Source organism: Takifugu flavidus, chromosome 6, assembly GCF_003711565.1.
Source record: "Takifugu flavidus isolate HTHZ2018 chromosome 6, ASM371156v2, whole genome shotgun sequence".
Taxonomy (NCBI): domain Eukaryota; kingdom Metazoa; phylum Chordata; class Actinopteri; order Tetraodontiformes; family Tetraodontidae; genus Takifugu; species Takifugu flavidus.
Genome location: NC_079525.1, coordinates 12,327,582 through 12,346,207, shown reverse-complemented (window position 1 = coordinate 12,346,207; position 18,626 = coordinate 12,327,582). Strand labels below are relative to the sequence as shown.

The window sequence follows — 18,626 nt, the reverse complement described above, 5'->3', positions numbered from 1 at the left end:
GAGGCTCGGCACAAATAAAGACACAAATCTGTGTTTCCGCCGATGGGTTGGTGTTGTTGATCGGTTGGCAACAATGAAGCGCATGACAGGTGAAGAAAAGGATGAAAAAAGAAACAAAGGCACACCGGAGTGTGAAAATAACATGAAAACAAATGACTTCCTTCAAGGGGCCAACATCCCTTCAAATCCGCATGCTGCTTTGGACGCACATATGCGCGCACATACACACACACACATCCTTGTACTTCTATCTTTGTGAGAACTTTCATAGACATACTGCACCACCCAGCTCCTTATCCTAACCCTAATCATCCCAACTACATCCCTAAACCCGTTTCCATTTTCAACCTGAAAGCCACGATTTAGCACTCAAACACTCCTTTGAATTTGTGAGGACATGTCCTCCCTTCCCATAAATGTCCTCACTTTGTGAGCAGAAAGAGTACATCGGTACGCAATATGTAGTAAACGTGAGGACACCAGCGCAATAACTGTCTCCGTCATTGAGATCACATGCACCTCTCTCATGTATACTTCCTGTTTGTGAGATGAGGGAGAGAGAGAGAAAGAGCGTGTGTGTGTGTGTGTCTGTGCGTAAAACGCAGAAGTGAAGCAGCCCCACAGCGGCTGATTTGTCCGTGTTTCGTCACACAGTCTCTCTCTGTGCCCAGGATGTGGGTTCGCCTGTCAAACTGCGACGCGTGTGCTGACTGGGTGCCCTGGATCTGAGCTGAAGACACAGTGCCCGGGAGATTTTAGGTTATAGTGTTATTTTTTTCCCTGTTTTTGGTTTGGACTCACACAGATGCCATGGATGCTGACAAGTAAACATCAGGTAAGTGATTGTATTTTGTTTCCCCCGGCGTCAGGTCAGCTGCTGACGGTCGAGTCTAGGGAAGTCCTCCATTCATCATGACAGAGTTTCACCCTCCTCTAATGATTTTCTGATTTCTAAAGTTCAGTACGTGAATGATGTTTGTGTCAGAATCAGCCCGACTCTAGGGGGTTAAAGAAGCCCTGTGATACCATTTTGGGAACTTCTGCTTTCTCAGAAGTTGCACTGTATATGAATCATGTTTTGAAAAAAAACTCTTGGAGGAAGCATGTAGAAGCCTTTAAATATCACGAGTTTGCATCTGGAAGTGGGAGCAGTTAGTTTAATGCAATCTCAGATGTGTCAGTGCCTTAAAGTGCAGCTCCATTGAATTATTAAAGTGGAGATGCTGAATCATGAGTTTACGAACATGGAACCTCGCAGGGGTGCAGGAGAATCTTGTTCACCATCGGTGCTGCATCGGTTCATCGACAACAGAAATCAGTAATTGGACTCCACCCTCCAGAAACCATCCCGAGCCAACACCTAAACCCTGCATCCTTGTTATCACCAGAGACACGTCACCCTGTGGTCTACAGATCCGTCAGTGTCTACTCTCTTCCTGTCCCGACAGGTTTTTGTCTCTCTGGTCTGTCGATCTGCCCTCAGCTGCGCTTTCATATTCGAAATGTTGCCGCCACACTGACAACGAAACCGATCTCAAGCGCTCCGGTTGCTCCTCGCCATCGCGCCGAAGGGACAAAGGAAACAATGTCTTCACACTAAAAGTCACTCAAACAGCTGGGGCTCAGCAGAGCACGGTGGAGGGGGGGGGGGGATCTCGGTGGCGTCGTTCCTTGAAGCCTGTGGCCGTTGGGTGGTATCACCCAGCCTTCTTCGAAATTGTTCGATTACGCAATCGCTTTTAGTACAATTGTCGCCCATCCTGTTGAGAAATGACAACTATCACTCAGAACTCTGATTTCAAATCTGGAGATTGTTGTTTTTTTAAAAAATATTTTTGAGTGTGTGTTTGCCGTATCCTTGCGCGCCTGCTTGTTTTTCTCTGTAATGCTTCCTGTTTACCTCTTCACACCTGTGCTATCAGAAGAATCTCACTCTTCATCTTTCTGAAGTGCAGTTTGAGGTCAACATCCCCGAATGAGTACGAGCGTGTTTGCGAGTGAAAAACACGGCCGATGCTGCACATACAAGAATGCGTGCTGGGAGTTTTTGCACAGTCAAACTATTGGTGGAGGGGGAACTACATGCACAGCAGCAACACATCCCTGCACATGAATAAATGGATAAAATCGCTGTTTTCATTTAGCTGAGAGGGAAGTCTTTCTCTACCCTTCCAGTCCTGGTGTCCACCTTTTACTCCAGGTCTGTTTTGTGAGACTGCTGAGTTCTCACCGGTAGTTTTTGTTTGAACTGAAGGGAAACGGTCGCTGCGGAGCTTTGGAGTTGTTTCCTAAAACCATCAGAGATTAGTTTCCATCCAGTGGGTCAGCGGAGAGTAAGGATAACAGTTCTTAAGGCCAACAAAGGTGGGCTGGATGTGAATGCGGCGCTCTATTAATCAAATAACAGACACCAACGCTGTGCACACACACACAGACTCACACGCACACAGGCTTTCAATGGCCTGTGGGAGTATATCTCAGAGTCTGATCACACCACAACAATAGAGAGGCACCTGCTTCCTCAGCTGAGCAGGGAAGCTCACTTCCTGTTAGGAAGCAGTTGGTAATGGGATCAGTGGGAGAGATGGGAAACGTTCTGCCAGGAGATGGAAAAAGGGGGAAGAGGGGAGGGCTTGAGAAAAGGCAGAGGGTCGCAGGTGGAGGTGAGCTGCTCCAGGTTGACTCGAGGAGGTGATCAATTTCCCGTGGTGGCTGGAGATTTCATAGGCTGAGCTTGATGTCAATGAGGGGGACACCCCAGGCATTAGCGCGCGAGGGGACGTTGGCGGATTTCGAATGCTCACAATCTCAAACAGCCATGTGAGAATTGACGTGTTGCTCTGAAAATCTGCAGCTTTTTGCTGTGAATTAGGAGCAGTAAAAAGTGGAAGTGGCCCCGTTGGTGCGCTGCATACGTACATCCTCTTATGACAGATGCCCGCGTTGAACGCCAGCGTCTCCACATAAACAACTGCGATGACTCACTGACTTTAGCGTTGAGTCTGTCACCAGATCTCTCCGATAACTGACGCTTAGTCCTGGCCACTACCCTCTCGCACATTCATTGAGTGGCAATCATGATTTTAGGCCCCGTGAGGACAACGAAAATCCAGCGAAGGTCCCAGGCTGGGATCAAACCCTCCTCCCAGTGGGGTGGACGTACTCCCCCTTGCAGCATCGTGTAATCCACTGATTTTGAAATTCTGACCTTTCCACAAACCCACAGAACACCAGCTGCCAGTAAACCGAAAAACCCTTTCAGTATGTCGTACCACCTCATACCCCCCGTATGAGGTGGGGGGTATGAGGGGGGGCTTCGCCTTTTTAATTATCTTTGCACGTCTCTATTAAACCAACCCTGGAGGCAGGGGCCATCGCGGCGCTGACTTATTAGTTCCTTCCACTTTGCCTGGGCTCTGGTCCAGCTCGGGCTGACCCTGACAAAGACCGGAGCCCTCAGCACATGTGGCCAACGCGCTCGGCTCTACGGCCCACTTGGGGCCGCTCGGGACACTTCTCAGACACAATGCACCCCCCCGGGGAGTCCCGACTACCGGGAGAGAGAGCGTTCATGTGTTTATGTCTTTAAAGGTCAGTATTGTTGTTGAATGCTGACTGAAGGAAAAGGGCCAATGGGAGGATTGAGTTTCGTTCCTCTGAGCTCGGTTTGCTTGAGTTTCCTGCCCATCCCTGTTTACCAGTATAAATGAATGGCACAGGTGTGTGTGTGTGTGTGTGCGTGCGGGTGTGTTTCCTAAAACTGGTTAACTGAAAGTGGTGGTTTTAAAGGTTAGGTGAGTTTAGGGGATTGAGTCATTCATCTCACAGCCGTGAGAGATCTTGTGTGCACTTGTAGTTATTTCAAATCTTTGTGCGTACTTGGGGAATTTGTAGTTCTCTCTGGGGAATTTTTAAAACGATTATGCAAAACCTGTCTTTGATGTCAGGGGCATTACTCATTGCGTACTTTTGACTTAAGTGGGCCCAAAAGTGAGGCTTTTGCCTTCTTTCTGTAGCAAAGCAGTTGATTTCCATTCCCCCAAACTGGTATATTTTTCATGTTTGTGTAATCCGGCCCAAATTAAGATTAAGATTAAGATTAAGATGAACTTTATTCATCACCCGTGGGGAAATTGAATTATGCACCTGAGGATCAAAAGAGCTCTCAAGCTCTTCCTAATCGTGACCACTGAAGAAACCCCAGTGTGTGTTGATGAAATTGCCACCTTCAGTAGTTGTTAGGTTTGTTAAGTCGCTGTTTTGGCCTGACAGGTATTTAATTTTAGTCTGACCTGATTGTTTGAGAGTGAACTGTTGGATGTCCATGACCTGACGGCCTATCTCTCTATGTTTGCACCTCCAGTTCATCCTCAGAATAACAATGCGTGAGCGGTTCAGGATGTTCTGAAGAAGTGTGACGTGGCTGTTTTCGCCATCATTTGATGCCGAAGCTGTCACAATGCTGCAGACGTCACCTGCGGCTTTTCTCTGTCCTGTTACCTTTTCTCTGTCCTGGTACCTTTTCTCTGTCCTGGTACCTTTTCTCTGTCCTGGTACCTTTTCTCTGTCCTGTTACCTTTTTCTCTGCCTGTTACCTTTTCTCTGTCCTGGTACTTTTTCTCTGTCCTGGTACCTTTTCTCTTTCCTGTCCTGGTACCTTTTCTCTGTCCTGGTTACCTTTTCTCTGTCCTGTCACTTTTCTCTGTCCTGTTACCTTTTCTCTGTCCTGTCACCTTTTCTCTCTGTCCTGTTACCTTTTCTCTGTCCTGTTACCTTTTCTCTGTCCTGTTACCTTTTCTCTGTCCTGTTACCTTTTCTCTTTCCTGTACCTTTTCTCTGTCCTGTTACCTTTTCTCTGTCCTGTTACCTTTTCTCTGTCCGTTACCTTTTCTCTGTCCTGTTACCTTTTCTCTGTCCTGGTACCTTTTCTCTTTCCTGTTACCTTTTCTCTGTCCTGTTACCTTTTCTCTGTCCTGTTACCTTTTCTCTGTCCGGTTACCTTTTCTCTGTCCTGTACCTTTTCTCTGTCCTGGTACCTTTTCTCTGTCCTGTCACCTTTTCTCTGTCCTGTTACCTTTTCTCTGTCCTGTCACCTTTTCTCTGTCCTGTTACCTTTTCTCTGTCCTGTTACCTTTTCTCTGTCCTGGTACCTTTTCTCTGTCCTGTTACCTTTTCTCTTTCCTGTTACCTTTTCTCTGTCCTGTTACCTTTTCTCTGTCCTGTTACCTTTTCTCTTGTCCTGTTACCTTTTCTCTGTCCTGTTACCTTTTCTCTGTCCTGTTACCTTTTCTCTGTCCTGGTACCTTTTCTCTGTCCGGTTACCTTTTCTCTGTCCTGTTACCTTTTCTCTGTCCGGTCACCTTTTCTCTTTCCGGTTACCTTTTCTCTGTCCTGTTACCTTTTCTATGTCCTTTACCTTTTCTCTGTCCTGTTACCTTTTCTCTTTCCTGTTACCTTTTGGCTGCAGCTGAATGTGTCCTCCCAGGGTTCAGACCGCTTGTCCATTTGTCCTTTCCCTAGAAGCATTTGATTATCGCAGTTTATCAACTGGTTTTCATACCTTTGCACGCCCTCAAGTAAACCACGGAGGACAATGTGCACTTGGACTAAAGATACATAACACGTATCAATGTGTGACATGTATTTTCATATTATGAAAATAACACCAAGCTCCATCTCTTGTCCCTGAGCAGAACCCGAGCAGCCATGATGCAGCACACCTCGTGCACCGAGGACAGGATCCAGCACGCCCTGGACATGTGTCTGGATGGACTGAGGAAAAGCCCGGCCTCAGCCCACAACTGGAACGGTAAGATCTGAATAACAAAACCCCTGTTTTAGCCTTTCAGCGAGAGCAAGTGCATTTCTATGGAAATAGAGCACCTTTTTACAAAGGTGCAATAGGCTACGGTGCAGACCCAGCGTGACTTCAATGTGGTCCTGCAGGAGTAAATTGAGACCGTACAGTTTGCATTGGAAAATGAGAACGCACCTTATTTTTATTCAGAACGGTAGAATTGAACTTTGCGGTACACTGTCCCTGATATTTTGGTCGTATGATGCCAACCTGTGCCACCAAATTACTGTTTCCTGGAATGAAAAGAGCAGTTGTTTCTCAGAAGTATCACTTTTTTTAACACGCTCACACTGAGCAGAAACCGCTCGCCTCTTCCCGCTTCCTCAGCTAACTGCGACACGAAGGCAAACGCTCTGCCGCCACGTGAATGCACAAACAGCTTGTTGTTGCCAGCAGTTCAACTCAGATCACGCAGGGAAGGCGTCAACCGAGAGCTGGGAGGAAGTCGTGCGGATCGAGAGCTGGGAGGAAGTGGTGGTTGCGTGGTATGAGCGGAGAATCGCGCTACCAGCTGGAGTGTTGTTTGTCATTGAAGATGCTCTCATTCACAAGCCGCAGGCTCATCCTTCTCATTCTAAATCTGTCCCTCTGGGGGGGGTCTTCCCATGACCGGCGCCTTAACTGGACCGACGGCGTCTCGGGAAAACGCCTCTGCGAGCTGCTGATGTGTGACTTTTGTTGAGACGGGGTGAATGACCTCATTCTCATGCGGTTCGAGAGCTTTGTGTTTTAAAAAAATGATGATCTGCGGTCCCCAACCTGTCAGCAGAGACGGTACCTTTCTGTATTTTCATCCGTCCCGGTTGATCAGAAAGATCAGGCGTTGGTCTGGTTGGGATGTCACTGGTGAATCAGACGTTCTCTGGAAGGTTTTTACAGTTAGCTTGTGTATTGCCTGTCCTTAGTAAATGTGTGTATTAAATCCCTGCAACCTTTTTCTTGTAAAGAGGAGACTAATCGTATCAAAATCAAGGGTTTCAGTCTCTTGTCTCAGTTCTGCATTCAGAACAGAACAGATACATTTTGGCTTTGGCGTTTTTATATAGCAGGCAGATAGAAAATGTGTTTTTTGCCCATGAATCTCCATCGTCATGTCTTAACGGTGCTAATGTGTGCAGCCGGTCAGTCGATGAACCGCTGGAGCCTGGAAGAGATGGTGAAGAGGGACCCCGACAACTTCCTGATCCTGTTACAGCAGATCGTCAGAAAAGCCAGAGAGGTGAGTGGTGACAAACAGTCCAAGAAGTCAAGCTGCCCGCCGTGCCCCGCTCACTTTCCTCCAACTGCCTTCAGGTTCTGGAGGAGTGTCAGTACGAGCTGGTGGCCCCCCTCGCTATCATGTTCTCCTCTACGCTGCTTCAGGTACATATGTGACATCGGTTCTCCAGCATCTTGGACAGTTTGCTCCATTCAGTTGTTCCTGGCTCCTCCCACCAAACCACTCTAACCTTTTGTTAAGCTGCTAACAGAATTCTGATCAGACATCTGTTTTGCATTGTTGTTTGCAGACGCCTCACTGCCCTCCGGACACAAAGCTGCTGGAAGAGGCAGAAGAGGTGTTTCGCCGCTTTCTCACCTGGCCTGAACCTTTTAGCAGTGTGTGTAGAAACCTCCTCACCACACTACAGCTGGAGCAAAAAGCCCCTGGTAAGTGTGTGTGAGTGTCTGTGTGTGTGAATGGCATATTGCCGGCACTTTTCTGCCCTCTAGTGGCAAATTTGAAACACTCAGTCATGGAGACAAACGCCAACCGGGGCAACAAGAGGACAATAATGCAGCTTTTTAGCGACTTCTGCGTTTGCATTATTGATGTGTTTTTTTCTGCTCACATGGGAAAATTCTCCTCAACATCACCAGCTGCTTTGAAAAGTGTGACTGTGGTGTTCTGATGAGTTAAAGCTTAAATACTGAGTCCATTATCTTATATGTATGTATCTTCTTTCCCCCAGGTATTTCTTTTCAGAGACTGGTGAGAGAAGAGCAGGGCATCATCACATCCAGCCAGAGTTCCACAACAATGTAAATCTCAGAAATGTTCTATTTTAGAACAGATTTATATCTAAATCACACTCTCTGAGTTTACCTGTTAAGGGACCACGAAGTTGCTAGTATGCCAATAAAAGTTCATATTCATTCAGAACCTGTACACAATTATACCGACGCGCTTGCTTTCCTTCTGTGCGAGCGTTAACGTGCATGCTCATGCCTTACTGCTTGTGTCTGCTGCAGAACCGTCCTGCTGATGAACCCCGGCGAGGTGCCCGCCGAATTTCTCTCCGTGGCCGAACAGCTCAGTTGTGTTCAGCACCTGCAGAGAGAGAGCTACATCACCCTGATCAAACACTGCTTCCAGTCGGCACTGGGCACCAAATACCCCCTCCAGCACATCCACAGGGTCCTGCAGGTATGTGCCATACAGTAGATGGACCCATTATACGTGCACTTTATCTGTATTTGCTTATCTGGGATGCTCTCTGCAGCCTAAGCCTGTGAGTGAACTGTCAGAGATCTTCTCTGAAGTCAGCGACGTCCTCGAGGCTGCCGCCGCCACCAGCTGCCCGCAGAAGGGTCGCGCGCACCTCATCCAGGAGCTTGAGCAACTAAGAGAGAGGATGAACATCCCGGCCTCCAGTGGGAGAAAATCTGACGGTATTGACACCGGCTCAGTGCAAACGCTGCACCTCTCAGGATGTACGATGAGATGTGGCTTCACCGCTGCTGTCCCCCTCCCCCCCCTCTTGTTTTCCTCTCAGGGATGCTGCAAACTCTCCCACTGCCCACCGCCAAGTGTTACATGTTTCACTGGGAAAAAGACAACTTTGGTAAATTTAACAGGATAAAGATTCAACATTCCTTCTGCCAATGATTGAATTCAAATGCACATTGCTGTAACATTAGAATCTGCCTTTAGTTTCTGAGCGTTTTGATCTTCATTATGGTGTCTGCAGATGTTCTGAACACCCTTTTGGAGCACGACCTTGACGACCTTGCTCCCAACGGGCAGCTTGATGAGGGGGAAGAGGAGGTGGACATTAATTATGAGGAGGAAGAGGATGTGCCAGAGACTGACGGGGAAGGAGAGCAGGAGGAAGACATCGAACTCCCGTCAATCATCCCCGCTGACTGTGGCCCCGCCCATCGCGCCTCCACCTTCTCCACCTTCTCCACCATCTCCTCCCTATCAACCGCATCTAAAGACTCTATGTTCTCCGTACTGTCTGCGACCTCGGAGTCCTACGCTCTCTCACAGTTCTCGACCACGTCCGGGGCTGACAGCGACTTCTTTGAAGATTCGGACGATTGCATCTCCTCCTCACCTGTCAATGAAAAATGCTCGCCAAAATCCGCCAATAAGGCTTCGGCTCGGCTCAGCCAGCACTTGTATCGGCTCTTCAAACCCAGGAGCCCCCGGTCGATCAGCAGAGCCAAGAGCTTAGGAAACCCAGAAGCCAAAGACCTTTTAGTGTTGAGGGAGAAACGCTCCAACTCCCTCCCCCAGCAGGTCAAGCTGCTCAGCCCCGAGCCGCTACTCAGCCCCCAAAGTCAAACCCTGAGACACGTGTGCTACCGTAGGAGGCCCATTCTCAGCAGTGATGAAGACAGTAAGAACACCACGCTGAGGGTTGTGGTGTTTGGTGCAGACCACGTAGCGGGGAAGGTGGCCCGGGCCTACAGTAGCCTGAGGAGAAAGGAGAGCGCGTGTCCGCGCCTCACCAGGGCCTTTAACCTTCAATTCTACTTTGTACCGGTGAAGAGAGACCCAGCGGCAGGCCTGGGGGGTCTGAAGAGTCCGAGTCCTGTGGTCCAGACAGGAACTCTGAGAGGAGGAACTCTGTCCAACGTGAGTAAAATACTCACGCGCTGGCTTCAAACGTTTTATTTGCAAAGCAGACGAACTTGAGGTGGTTGTTTTTGACGATGCAGGATCTTCAGCTGAACGGCGCGGGGGACAGTACAAATGACATCGCCCATCTCCTCGGCATGCTGGACCCTTGGTACGAAAGGAACACGCTCAGCCTTCTTGACCTGCCTGCTAGCATCGTGTGCCAGGTACGAGTTGGTTTTCACATTCCACTTTTCCTTCAGGAGAAAAATGCTAACAGCGAGCTGACAAACGTTAGCCAGAACTCAGCATTATTGATGTTTTGTTCATGCAACGATCTTAAATGCTCATACTAAATCCCTCATTACGTTCTCCAGCAAACCTCAAAGACGGAGTCTGACTCCTATGACGATTCCTATGAGCAGCGTCTCCCAATTCTGGCTGACTTGGTCCTGTACTACTGCCGCCATGCTTCCAGTCCAACGCTAATCCAGCTTTATCAGGCTGAGGTCAGACCTATTTCTACATTTTTACACAAAAAACACACAAGTACAATCTTAAACAATGTCTCACAACGATTAAACTCTGCGACACGCTTCCTGAATTGCATATTTTTGTTCGCAGCTGTCGTTAGCCAGCGGAGAGAGACGGACCGAGGTCTTCATCCATTCCTTGGAGATGGGTCACACTGCGGGAACACGGGCGGTCAAGGCCATGGGTGAGCATGCACAAACTCTAAATAGGTGCTCTGGTCTGGCCTAGAAACCCACGACAAACACATGTGTCAGATCTGTGAACTTTAACATCTTTCTGCACAGGCGCTGCCAGCAAACGCTTTGGGATTGATGGTGATCGAGAAGCTGTCCCTCTTATGTTGGAGGTGGTGTACAACAGGGTAAAAACACTGCTGATTTAGGTTTTTTAAATCGATTTCACTTAAAAGTGTGACTCCAGATGAGTTCCTGGAAGTATTAATGCAGCAAATGTACACCACTTTTAATAAATAAAACAAATAAACTTAACTTTGGCTCGATATGAACGGAAGTAATAAAAGCGACCAGCAGGGGGCTCTGTTGACCTTCTGTCTTCTATCTATCTTTTTATCTTAGGTGGTGATAAGTGGCAGAAGTCACTGGAAAAAAGACACCAAAGTCTGTACTTCTATAAACTTAACCAAAGCCTGCAAGACCCCAGGGGAGCTTGGTTAGTCTCACACGTCTGATGCCACATAAGAGGGTTTTTTGGAGCTACAAATGGGTCTGAACTCTCTTCATTTGTCTTGCAACAATCCCGCTCAGATTCGAAGATGGAGTGCCTGCAGCTTACGATGACCGAGGTCCTGAAAAGGCAGAACAGCAAAAGTAAAAAAGGCTACAATCAGGTGAGATTATGAGTCCCGCCGCACACGCAAACTGACAGTTTGGCTCGACGGTGTACAGAAATATAAAAAACTCTAAACTGTTCTAAACTATAAAACTATTTTTCTTCTTTTATTCAGCAGCTGAACCTGACAGAAGTGAAAGTGGACAAAGTGCAGGTCAGTGGCGCCGGAAACACCACTTTTGCTGTTTGCCTGGACCAGGACGAGAAAAAAATCCTGCAGAGTGTCACCAGGTGAAGTGGATTTTTATTTTATTTCCAGGTTATTGTTTGGATTTTTACATTTTCTCCTCTCGCCTCTGCAGCCCAGAATCCTCTCTGGGAATACGAATGTACCAAAACCCCCAAAAGTGGAAGCTTAACAGTGGAAATGCTTTTTTTTTCTAACCAAATCCTTCTGTTTGTCTCTTTCCCTTGTAGATGTGACATCTCCGTGTGTTATAAACCTGACAGCTCCACTGACTGGAGGCTAAGAAGATCCCAGACTTCCGCCCAAATTCAGCCTCTCAATCCCACCTTCTGCTCCCTCCTCTGCCTGCCCATCTTTACCTTCAGTGGGGCTCTTCCCTGAACTCTCTGACTTGGACAGTTTGCTGTGGTTTGTCCTGAAGAGCGATGACGCGAAGCGTTCGTGATTTCAGAACGGCGTCTGAAAGACACTAGATTTGGGGCGACTGTGTTATTGAGGCGACTGTGTTCATCGGTTCTAGCACCACCGCTGTGTAAATCTGCAGCCCAGGGAGAGCCCCAGCACGGTTGGAGGATCACTGTGGATCGCGTTGTCTTGAAGTCACTTTCCAAATGACATTAAGAAGTTTTGTTCCTTTTTAAAATAACAGAAAATGTCTTTACGTCTGACTATGTGCTGCCTCCTTGGGGTGACAACAGGACACTATGGGTATACCGAATATGTAAATAATTTCTTTGTGTTGTATTTTATTTCAAATGTATGATATTTTATGTCTGCTAGACATGTGCTTCAAACTGAAATCGTTTCTCCTAAGGAGTTTTAGAGAATTTGTTATATTAACGTAAGTAATAAAAACGTCCAGCAGGGGCGCTGTTGGTCTACTGTCTTAAATCGAAGTACGGATGAGAATTTTGTCAAGCGTAAATCTATCTATCTATCTATCTATCTATCTATCTATCTATCTATCTATCTATCTATCTATCTATCTATCTATCTATCTATCTATCTATCTATCTATCTATCTATCTATCTATCTATCTATCTATCTATCTCAGTCTTTGAGTGAATTTTGTTTTTCAAGTAGTCAAGCGACTCTTCTCTGTTGGTTTTTAACTATTTGTCCTAATTTCATATATATATCGGTTCAGAATCAACCCGAAAGCATCAGTGCAGTAATAGTTCGTGGAATCGTTGTGCTACTGCGACATCAAGGCCATTTTAAATCAGCGACTCGGCGAGGAGCGAGTGTTGTGGGAGGCTGCTCCTTCCTCATGACGCGGCTGGAACGCACAAAGGAACGCTGTCAACACCACGCGCACATGAAAAGATGCTCAGTCAGATGCTGCTTTTACCTTAGTAGCTGTGTTATTACATCAGAGAGCAGCTCTTAACAGTCCAGCTGGACACCTTTGGCTCTGTAATGTAAAGCAGAACGTTGCCATGGTTACTTTAATCTTTCATTTCTGGAGTGTAGACTGTTTCCGAGGTCTGCTTCCATCCTCTGCGTGTGTTTTATGTCTCTACTTTGCAGAGTTCATGTAGCATCAGAGCCAAAGTCGTCCATTAACGACAGCAAGAGTGGATATTATGGTGTGGATGCTCTTACTATGTGACTCTTCACTCTTTGTTTCATCAGTGGCTGCTTCGCTCAGCGCTTCCTCTCCCTGAGCAGCAGGCGGAACCGTTTCCTCAACACTGTGGCAGAGCGGTGGCGTTTCTGGAGGTTCCGATGTGCATTTGGGACCTTCGGCTGGAAGAACTTCAGGCTCTGCAGAGGTCTCTGCTGACCTTACATCCTCTCCCTCCTCCACTGACCTCTCAGGAGCCGTGACCATCGTCTCCTCAGCTAACGCAGCCTCCTCAGGCGTTGTGGCCTCCAAAGCCTCCTCTGAAGGGGTAGGACTCTCATCTGACATGGTCTTCTCTGCAGGAGCAGGATCTAGAGGTGAGATATCTGAGGAGGGGTCCGTGTCTGGAGCGCCTCCAGTCCCCTGAGGTTCAGCATCATCAGTTGCCGTCTCCTGGGGAGGAGGTGCAGACTCCTGCTCCTCTTCCTCCGCAGGCTTCAGCTCCTGCTCGTTCGCTGCAGCAGCTCCACCGTCGCCGTCTTCGTTCCCCGTCACCTCTTCAAGTTCTGGCTGGATTTCCTCCAGCAACGAGCTGGATCCTTTAGAGTCTTGCTCTGTCCTGACGGCGTTCACCAGGCTCCCGTCACCAACGGAAGCTGCTGCGATCTCAACCGTCGACCCTGCCAAGAGCTTCACAGCAGCCATCAGATCCCCTTTAAAAGACAGAAGAACCCACATCAGAAGTGCACTGACTGTTTCTGGTTCTGATTAAGAACATTTTAGTGACGACAACAGCGACGATTGTGAACGTGCCACGTCATACACGCAGTGGTGTCCAGATCCAGTCCACGATGGCTGCAATCCAACCGGGAATTCTGTCCTACCAGGTAGATTCCCATGGGATCCCCTTTTCTTCGGTGACAGCGGTTTCTGCCCGGTAGGACAGGAAACCCGGCTGGATTTTGACCCTCGTGGACTGGGTCTGGACACAGATTTCAGGACCCCTGCTATTCTGCTATACATGACACTTTATTTTCAGCACTAACCTTGGGGACATCGTCCGATCCCATGTTACCTACCTGAGGGAGCTGTTTACCCAGGCAGGGTTTAAGGGGAAGCCGTGGGGTGTGGACGCACGACAGGAGATGACCTGTCTGGTGCATTAAGCTGTCAGTTTTTAAAAAGAAGCATCAAACCTGGCTGAAGGATGTTAGATGAACCAGTGTTTGATAGATTATCTCTGCCTGTTTGATTGTTTCCTGGTTAAAGTAATAAAGGTGAAGAGCAAAGCAGTGACCATAAATGTGTATTCCACCAAACAGCATTTCTTTTATTTGCAACAGAAGCTCAAACGCAAGCTTCGTATAAAGCAAGTGCATTTTATTTATTTTTATTATTCGAACACTTGACTTTAACAACCACAGTGAAAGGCGGGTAACAGTTCTGTGGTGATCTCTGAAAATGTTCTAAAAAATGAAGATTGCTGAAGGGAGAGAAGCCGTTTAAAGCGAAATCAAGAGGTCTTATGTGTTGCGATGTCATAATTATGGTATGTAAAGGTGGGAGTAATAGCAGAGAGCTGAACAAAACAGTATTATTGCTGAAAGGGCACTTCCAACTTCCCGTTTCTGGAATATTGTTTGGTATTCCCACAGTATTCCTACGTTTTTCCTACATCCTTGGACCCTCGTCTCCTCACCAGACACGTGACTCTCCCACCTGCATCTACGCAGTAACACGCTGGCTTGGGTCTAAAGGTCGGGGTGAATACAGGGAGGGACTGGAAAAAGGCGTGATGGACACAGGCACGACTCCTGGACATGGAGCTATGGAGGGGAGACACTTTCACGCTGCCGCCTCTGCAGGCGGGAGGGGCGCCGCCATCGACCGCTGCCGTACCAGCACCGACGTGGGCCGCCGTCGCGTCTCAGGCGGAGCGGCGCCCTCCGCTCCCTCAGAGGCCTCGGCAGCTGTTCCTGGAGCTTCCGCAGGTTCCTCAGAGACGGCCTCGGCGGCTGCTTCTTCAGACCACACCACGGGGTCAGCGCTCACCTCCGCCGCCTCCTCGGGGGGAGCGGAGACAGACTCTGGGATGACCTCCGCCACCTCGGCTGGTGCAGGTTCAGCGGCTGGAGTTGCTGGAAATGAAGAAGGGATTAACTCTTGAGGTTAGTGGAATAATTACCAGCTTGTGTTAAATCGAGGAACGGGAAAGTGTTTCCATCCTCGTCTCTTATCTGAACTGTGTGATGGTGATGTTGCGCTTTTGCCCGGTTGTCAGGGCGACCGTGACGCTCAGGCTGCAGCTAATCCATCTGATGATTATTGAAGCCGAGTTCACATCGTCCGCCGTGCCTCCGTTTAAAATGGCGGTGCGACTACAGAAATCAGTGGCATCTAATTTTATTTAGAATAATCAACTACATGGATTCATTGTGGCACCTTGACACCCCGAGTCAGTCTAAAGCAGCCACAACATGCTAACGTTAGCTAGCCCCCTAATCAAATTCCGCTCTGTGTTTAGATGGCTCAGCACAATACGATCCCTGATTGCAGTCAGTTATCACCACGTCCATCCAGGTGTTTCTGTCATCGCTTCCAGAACCGATTCCCCCGACTGTGTAATGCAGGAGGCGGTTGGCTGTGCAGAGGCCGCGGCCGTCAGTAGCGCAGCTTCACGCTCCGTTTGAGAACAAAACAAACAGAGTTTGCGAGAACAGCAGCCGCTTCTGCCAGTGGCGGCCTGGCTGTTAATCTGGGCGCAGAGCCATGGCGTCTCTGGGCTCAAGCCGCCTGAATAGACACATCATTTGCAGACAGACATCGGAACAGACAGGCAAGATAACGCTATTGAGTGCGATCAGTCCACCATGTTTCAAACTGAAAGACCGCTGGCCTCCATCTGTTTCTACTCTCGCTACATCTTGGTGGTCACCGGTTCTACATCTACCCCTGATGCATGTCTTTGGGCGGCCAGAGAGAACCCACAGAGACATGGGGGGACCAAGCAAACCACACAGAAAAGCCTCTGTCGGGCAGGAAGATTCGAACCTGAGACCTTTAGATGATGCTCAAAATGTGGGAAAATAGCTTTTTCCATCAGAGATTCCCATCAAACATGGAAAACATGTTTTAAAGGTTCAATTTTTTGCCATATTAGATTGATTAATGCAGGACTCTGATCAACTCTCCGTTGTTGCAAGTATATTATAAATGTTTTTTTTGGTCCTTTGTTGATCCGGTGTGAGTTTAATCACATTTACACAACAGCATCCATTGAAAACCTGACACAAATGTGACTATACTGTCCCAAAAATCAAAACAAATTGGAATTTTTATTCTATTCGTCCTGACTACTTCCTGACAGAATCGCGACTTTGACTGTAACTGTGATGCTCGAAACGGGCACATCAGGAAATTGCAAAAGGCATAAAGATTATGTCCTGTCTGTGCAGGAAGTGGGATCCATCAGGAGGGTTGTGTGTGTGTGTGTGTGTGTGTGTGTGTGTGTACCTTCAAACTGACCCTTATCTGTGGAGCCCATACCAGCGAGTCTGCTCTCATAGCGCTCCGTGTCACTGTTGATGGTCTTGTAGGCCTGAGGGAAAATAAGTGAGACATCAAAGATAGAAGGAAACATACAGCCGCAGTGTTGCAAAACGGTCAACGGAGACATTGTGCCAGGACAAAAGGCCGAGCGGAGAAAGCACCAAGAACCATCCCGCTTGTTCCAGTTTTCTGCTGCAGTGATGTCAGACAGTCTAGTCGGTGTTGAGACTGCAGCTCGCTGCCCATTGTTAAAAAAAACCCAACAACAACACGGTGTCTCATGTGCTAACTCGCTAGCTTACTGTCACATGCACGGTTCCACCCACTGAGGAGGAAAACTGCCCTCAGGGTACAGGATGCAAGTTTATTATGCTGTCTGGACGCCATATGATTTTACAGGCTGATTTAACCATGCTAATGTGTGCATCAGGTACTCACATAGACGAGGGCAGCCGTGAGGCCCCCTCCGCAAAGAACAAAGTAGGTTGTGTTGAAGGAGCCACCAGGAAGCCCAGAGGCCATGAGTCGCACCGGAGCTCCTGAAGACACACGAGCAAATGTACAGGGAGATTCATGAGACATTTTGGGTTTAGAATGTGATTTTCCTCAATTGCACAACAGAAATATGCCTGTATTACGCAGGCTGAGTCGCAGGACCGAGTCCAAGAGCAGGTTATTTATACGGGTAATCGGTTAATCCCCGGGGTGGCGTTTGAGCCTGCAAAAACAGAGGTGCGTCAGCCAGCACCAGCCAAAATGGCTGCCGTGTTGTAAACGACACACGTGTGCGGCGGGCTGGACAGGCGCCGCTCGCGCATCGCTGCAAGGTTTAATGAAGAGCGGAGATGATGCAGGCGTGCAGAGCCACCAGGACCGTCTGCCGTGGACCCCTCAGCCTGGTTTGAGCCGCATCATCAGGCACCAGGAACGTCGCTGCAGCCGTTTGGCCTCCAGCTGAATTCCTCAAACAAGAGACAAACTGTCCTGCAAAGACATTTGATCAGTCCACGTATTTAACCTGTTTACATGCTCGCCACAGCCAGTAAGTAAAGTGAGGTGAAATTTTCAGGTGTTCATTTGGGACCTGGAATAAATAAACACATAAATAAAGCAGGTTCCGAACCTTTGAACCCTTCAACAATCTTTTCTCATGCGAACGGCGTGTTTCCAAAATCGGACACGCCCCCTCTGACATTTCCACTAAGTTTAAACAGATTTAAAAGCGGGAATTAAACTCAAACCACGAATTAAACAACCTCATAATTGTTTTTTAATCGCCCGGTTTCAGACAGAAGAAGAAGAAGACAGAAGAAGTTCTTGACGTTGCTGTAATTAATATAAAGAACCTTAATGTGAAAAGTTCTTCACTAACAACCAGACTCACCGTTTCTGGGTGCGGGTTTGAAAACTCTCCGAGCCAAAGGTGCGGCCCTCTTCCATGCCTGTCTGCAGAACATGTTGTGCGGTGATCTGTCCGTGTGTTTGCAGAATGAGGAGATGAACTGCTGCAGCAGCACCGCGGGAGCGCGCAAGTATGCGCCCCCTGTCGGCGACCAGGTGACAGGCACATTTATTTATAGTGGCGGTTTTGTTGGAGCTTTTTAGTAGGTTGTAATCTGATGAAGTCACCCAGGACGGACACATGCTGGTCCTGCCGTGACTGCACAGAGGATCAGCGTTTGCTCACGCTTCCAGGTGGATTACTCCCCCTTGCTGTTCCACGAAAGTGAATTGTTGCGTAACACACACGGCCTGCAGCATCCTGCGGGACAGAAGAGGATTTACGCCATTCAGTGAGGAAAAAGTTTGCAAAAAATGTCCTTCATTTGTGATTAATTAACTTTGTTTTCCCGCTGAAACTGTAATGAATGGGCATTTTTCAAACAAATTCCCAACATGTATACAGGGCGTTTACCCCAAAATTTAAAAAATATGATAAAGATGAGGAAAAAGCTACCGACGAGAGAAGTTATTCATTTCTTTGAAAGAATATAATATAACTGTTGCGTGATTCTTCGTGGCTGCTATGAAACTTCGTTTAATATGCAAAGTACATTTAAATACAACAAGGGACATTATACTTTAAATTTTAAAAAAAAATCAAATAAACTTCCTTCCTTGAGATTAACGTAGTAACACAAGTGGCCACCAGGCGACGGCGTCGATCTTCTGTCTTCAGTTGAAATGAGGCTGTATGACTTGAAGGGGGGAATACAGATACGTGAATAACTTCGCACTTCTATCTATCTATCTATCTAT

General features: G+C 47.8%; 2 protein-coding genes across 5 annotated transcripts; one reads left to right on the top strand and one right to left on the bottom strand.

Annotated features, from left to right (window-relative positions):
- The first annotated feature begins 605 nt into the window (after nucleotides 1-605).
- Nucleotides 606-12,141, top strand: pik3r5 (phosphoinositide-3-kinase, regulatory subunit 5). Of its 2 annotated transcripts, none has more exons than XM_057036263.1 (18): nucleotides 606-835; nucleotides 5,694-5,809; nucleotides 6,976-7,076; nucleotides 7,151-7,219; nucleotides 7,366-7,504; nucleotides 7,807-7,876; nucleotides 8,087-8,261; nucleotides 8,338-8,506; nucleotides 8,611-8,679; nucleotides 8,806-9,698; nucleotides 9,782-9,907; nucleotides 10,058-10,189; nucleotides 10,305-10,398; nucleotides 10,499-10,575; nucleotides 10,790-10,883; nucleotides 10,979-11,061; nucleotides 11,182-11,294; nucleotides 11,481-12,141. In XM_057036263.1, exons 2-18 carry the CDS (start codon nucleotides 5,707-5,709, stop codon nucleotides 11,629-11,631), a joined length of 2,658 nt encoding a protein of 885 aa, XP_056892243.1. In that variant the 5' UTR covers nucleotides 606-835; nucleotides 5,694-5,706; the 3' UTR covers nucleotides 11,632-12,141. The 2 variants fall into 2 exon arrangements, with proteins under 2 accessions (XP_056892243.1, XP_056892242.1); XM_057036262.1 differs by having other exon boundaries at nucleotides 607-835; nucleotides 11,179-11,294.
- LOC130527620 (uncharacterized) lies at nucleotides 11,291-17,908 on the bottom strand. 3 transcript variants are annotated; one of them, XM_057036295.1, is made up of 7 exons: nucleotides 17,752-17,908; nucleotides 16,806-16,906; nucleotides 16,332-16,416; nucleotides 14,718-14,956; nucleotides 12,857-13,531; nucleotides 12,603-12,665; nucleotides 11,291-12,530 (listed from the first exon to the last, which is right to left on the bottom strand). In XM_057036295.1, the coding sequence occupies exons 1-5, from the start codon at nucleotides 17,822-17,824 to the stop codon at nucleotides 13,523-13,525; spliced, it is 507 nt and encodes a 168-aa protein (XP_056892275.1). In that variant the 5' UTR covers nucleotides 17,825-17,908; the 3' UTR covers nucleotides 11,291-12,530; nucleotides 12,603-12,665; nucleotides 12,857-13,522. The 3 variants fall into 3 exon arrangements, with proteins under 3 accessions (XP_056892275.1, XP_056892273.1, XP_056892274.1); XM_057036293.1 differs by lacking the exons at nucleotides 11,291-12,530; nucleotides 12,603-12,665; nucleotides 12,857-13,531 and having other exon boundaries at nucleotides 14,178-14,956; XM_057036294.1 differs by lacking the exons at nucleotides 11,291-12,530; nucleotides 12,603-12,665; nucleotides 12,857-13,531 and having other exon boundaries at nucleotides 14,178-14,956; nucleotides 16,344-16,416.
- Between the last annotated feature and the right edge of the window lie 718 nt (nucleotides 17,909-18,626).

Excerpts from the sequence above, each read along its gene's own strand:
- pik3r5 (XM_057036262.1), top strand. The coding sequence starts at position 5,707 with ATGATGCAGCACACCTCGTGCACCGAGGACAGGATCCAGCACGCCCTG. Across the intron at positions 9,908-10,057 it reads CTGCTAGCATCGTGTGCCAG|CAAACCTCAAAGACGGAGTC; the intron begins GTACGAGTTGGT and ends TACGTTCTCCAG. Across the intron at positions 10,576-10,789 it reads TGGAGGTGGTGTACAACAGG|GTGGTGATAAGTGGCAGAAG; the intron begins GTAAAAACACTG and ends TTTTTATCTTAG.
- LOC130527620 (XM_057036293.1), bottom strand. The coding sequence starts at position 17,824 with ATGTTCTGCAGACAGGCATGGAAGAGGGCCGCACCTTTGGCTCGGAGA. Across the intron at positions 16,907-17,751 it reads CAAACCCGCACCCAGAAACG|GAGCTCCGGTGCGACTCATG; the intron begins GTGAGTCTGGTT and ends GTGTGTCTTCAG. Across the intron at positions 16,417-16,805 it reads TCACGGCTGCCCTCGTCTAT|GCCTACAAGACCATCAACAG; the intron begins GTGAGTACCTGA and ends ATTTTCCCTCAG.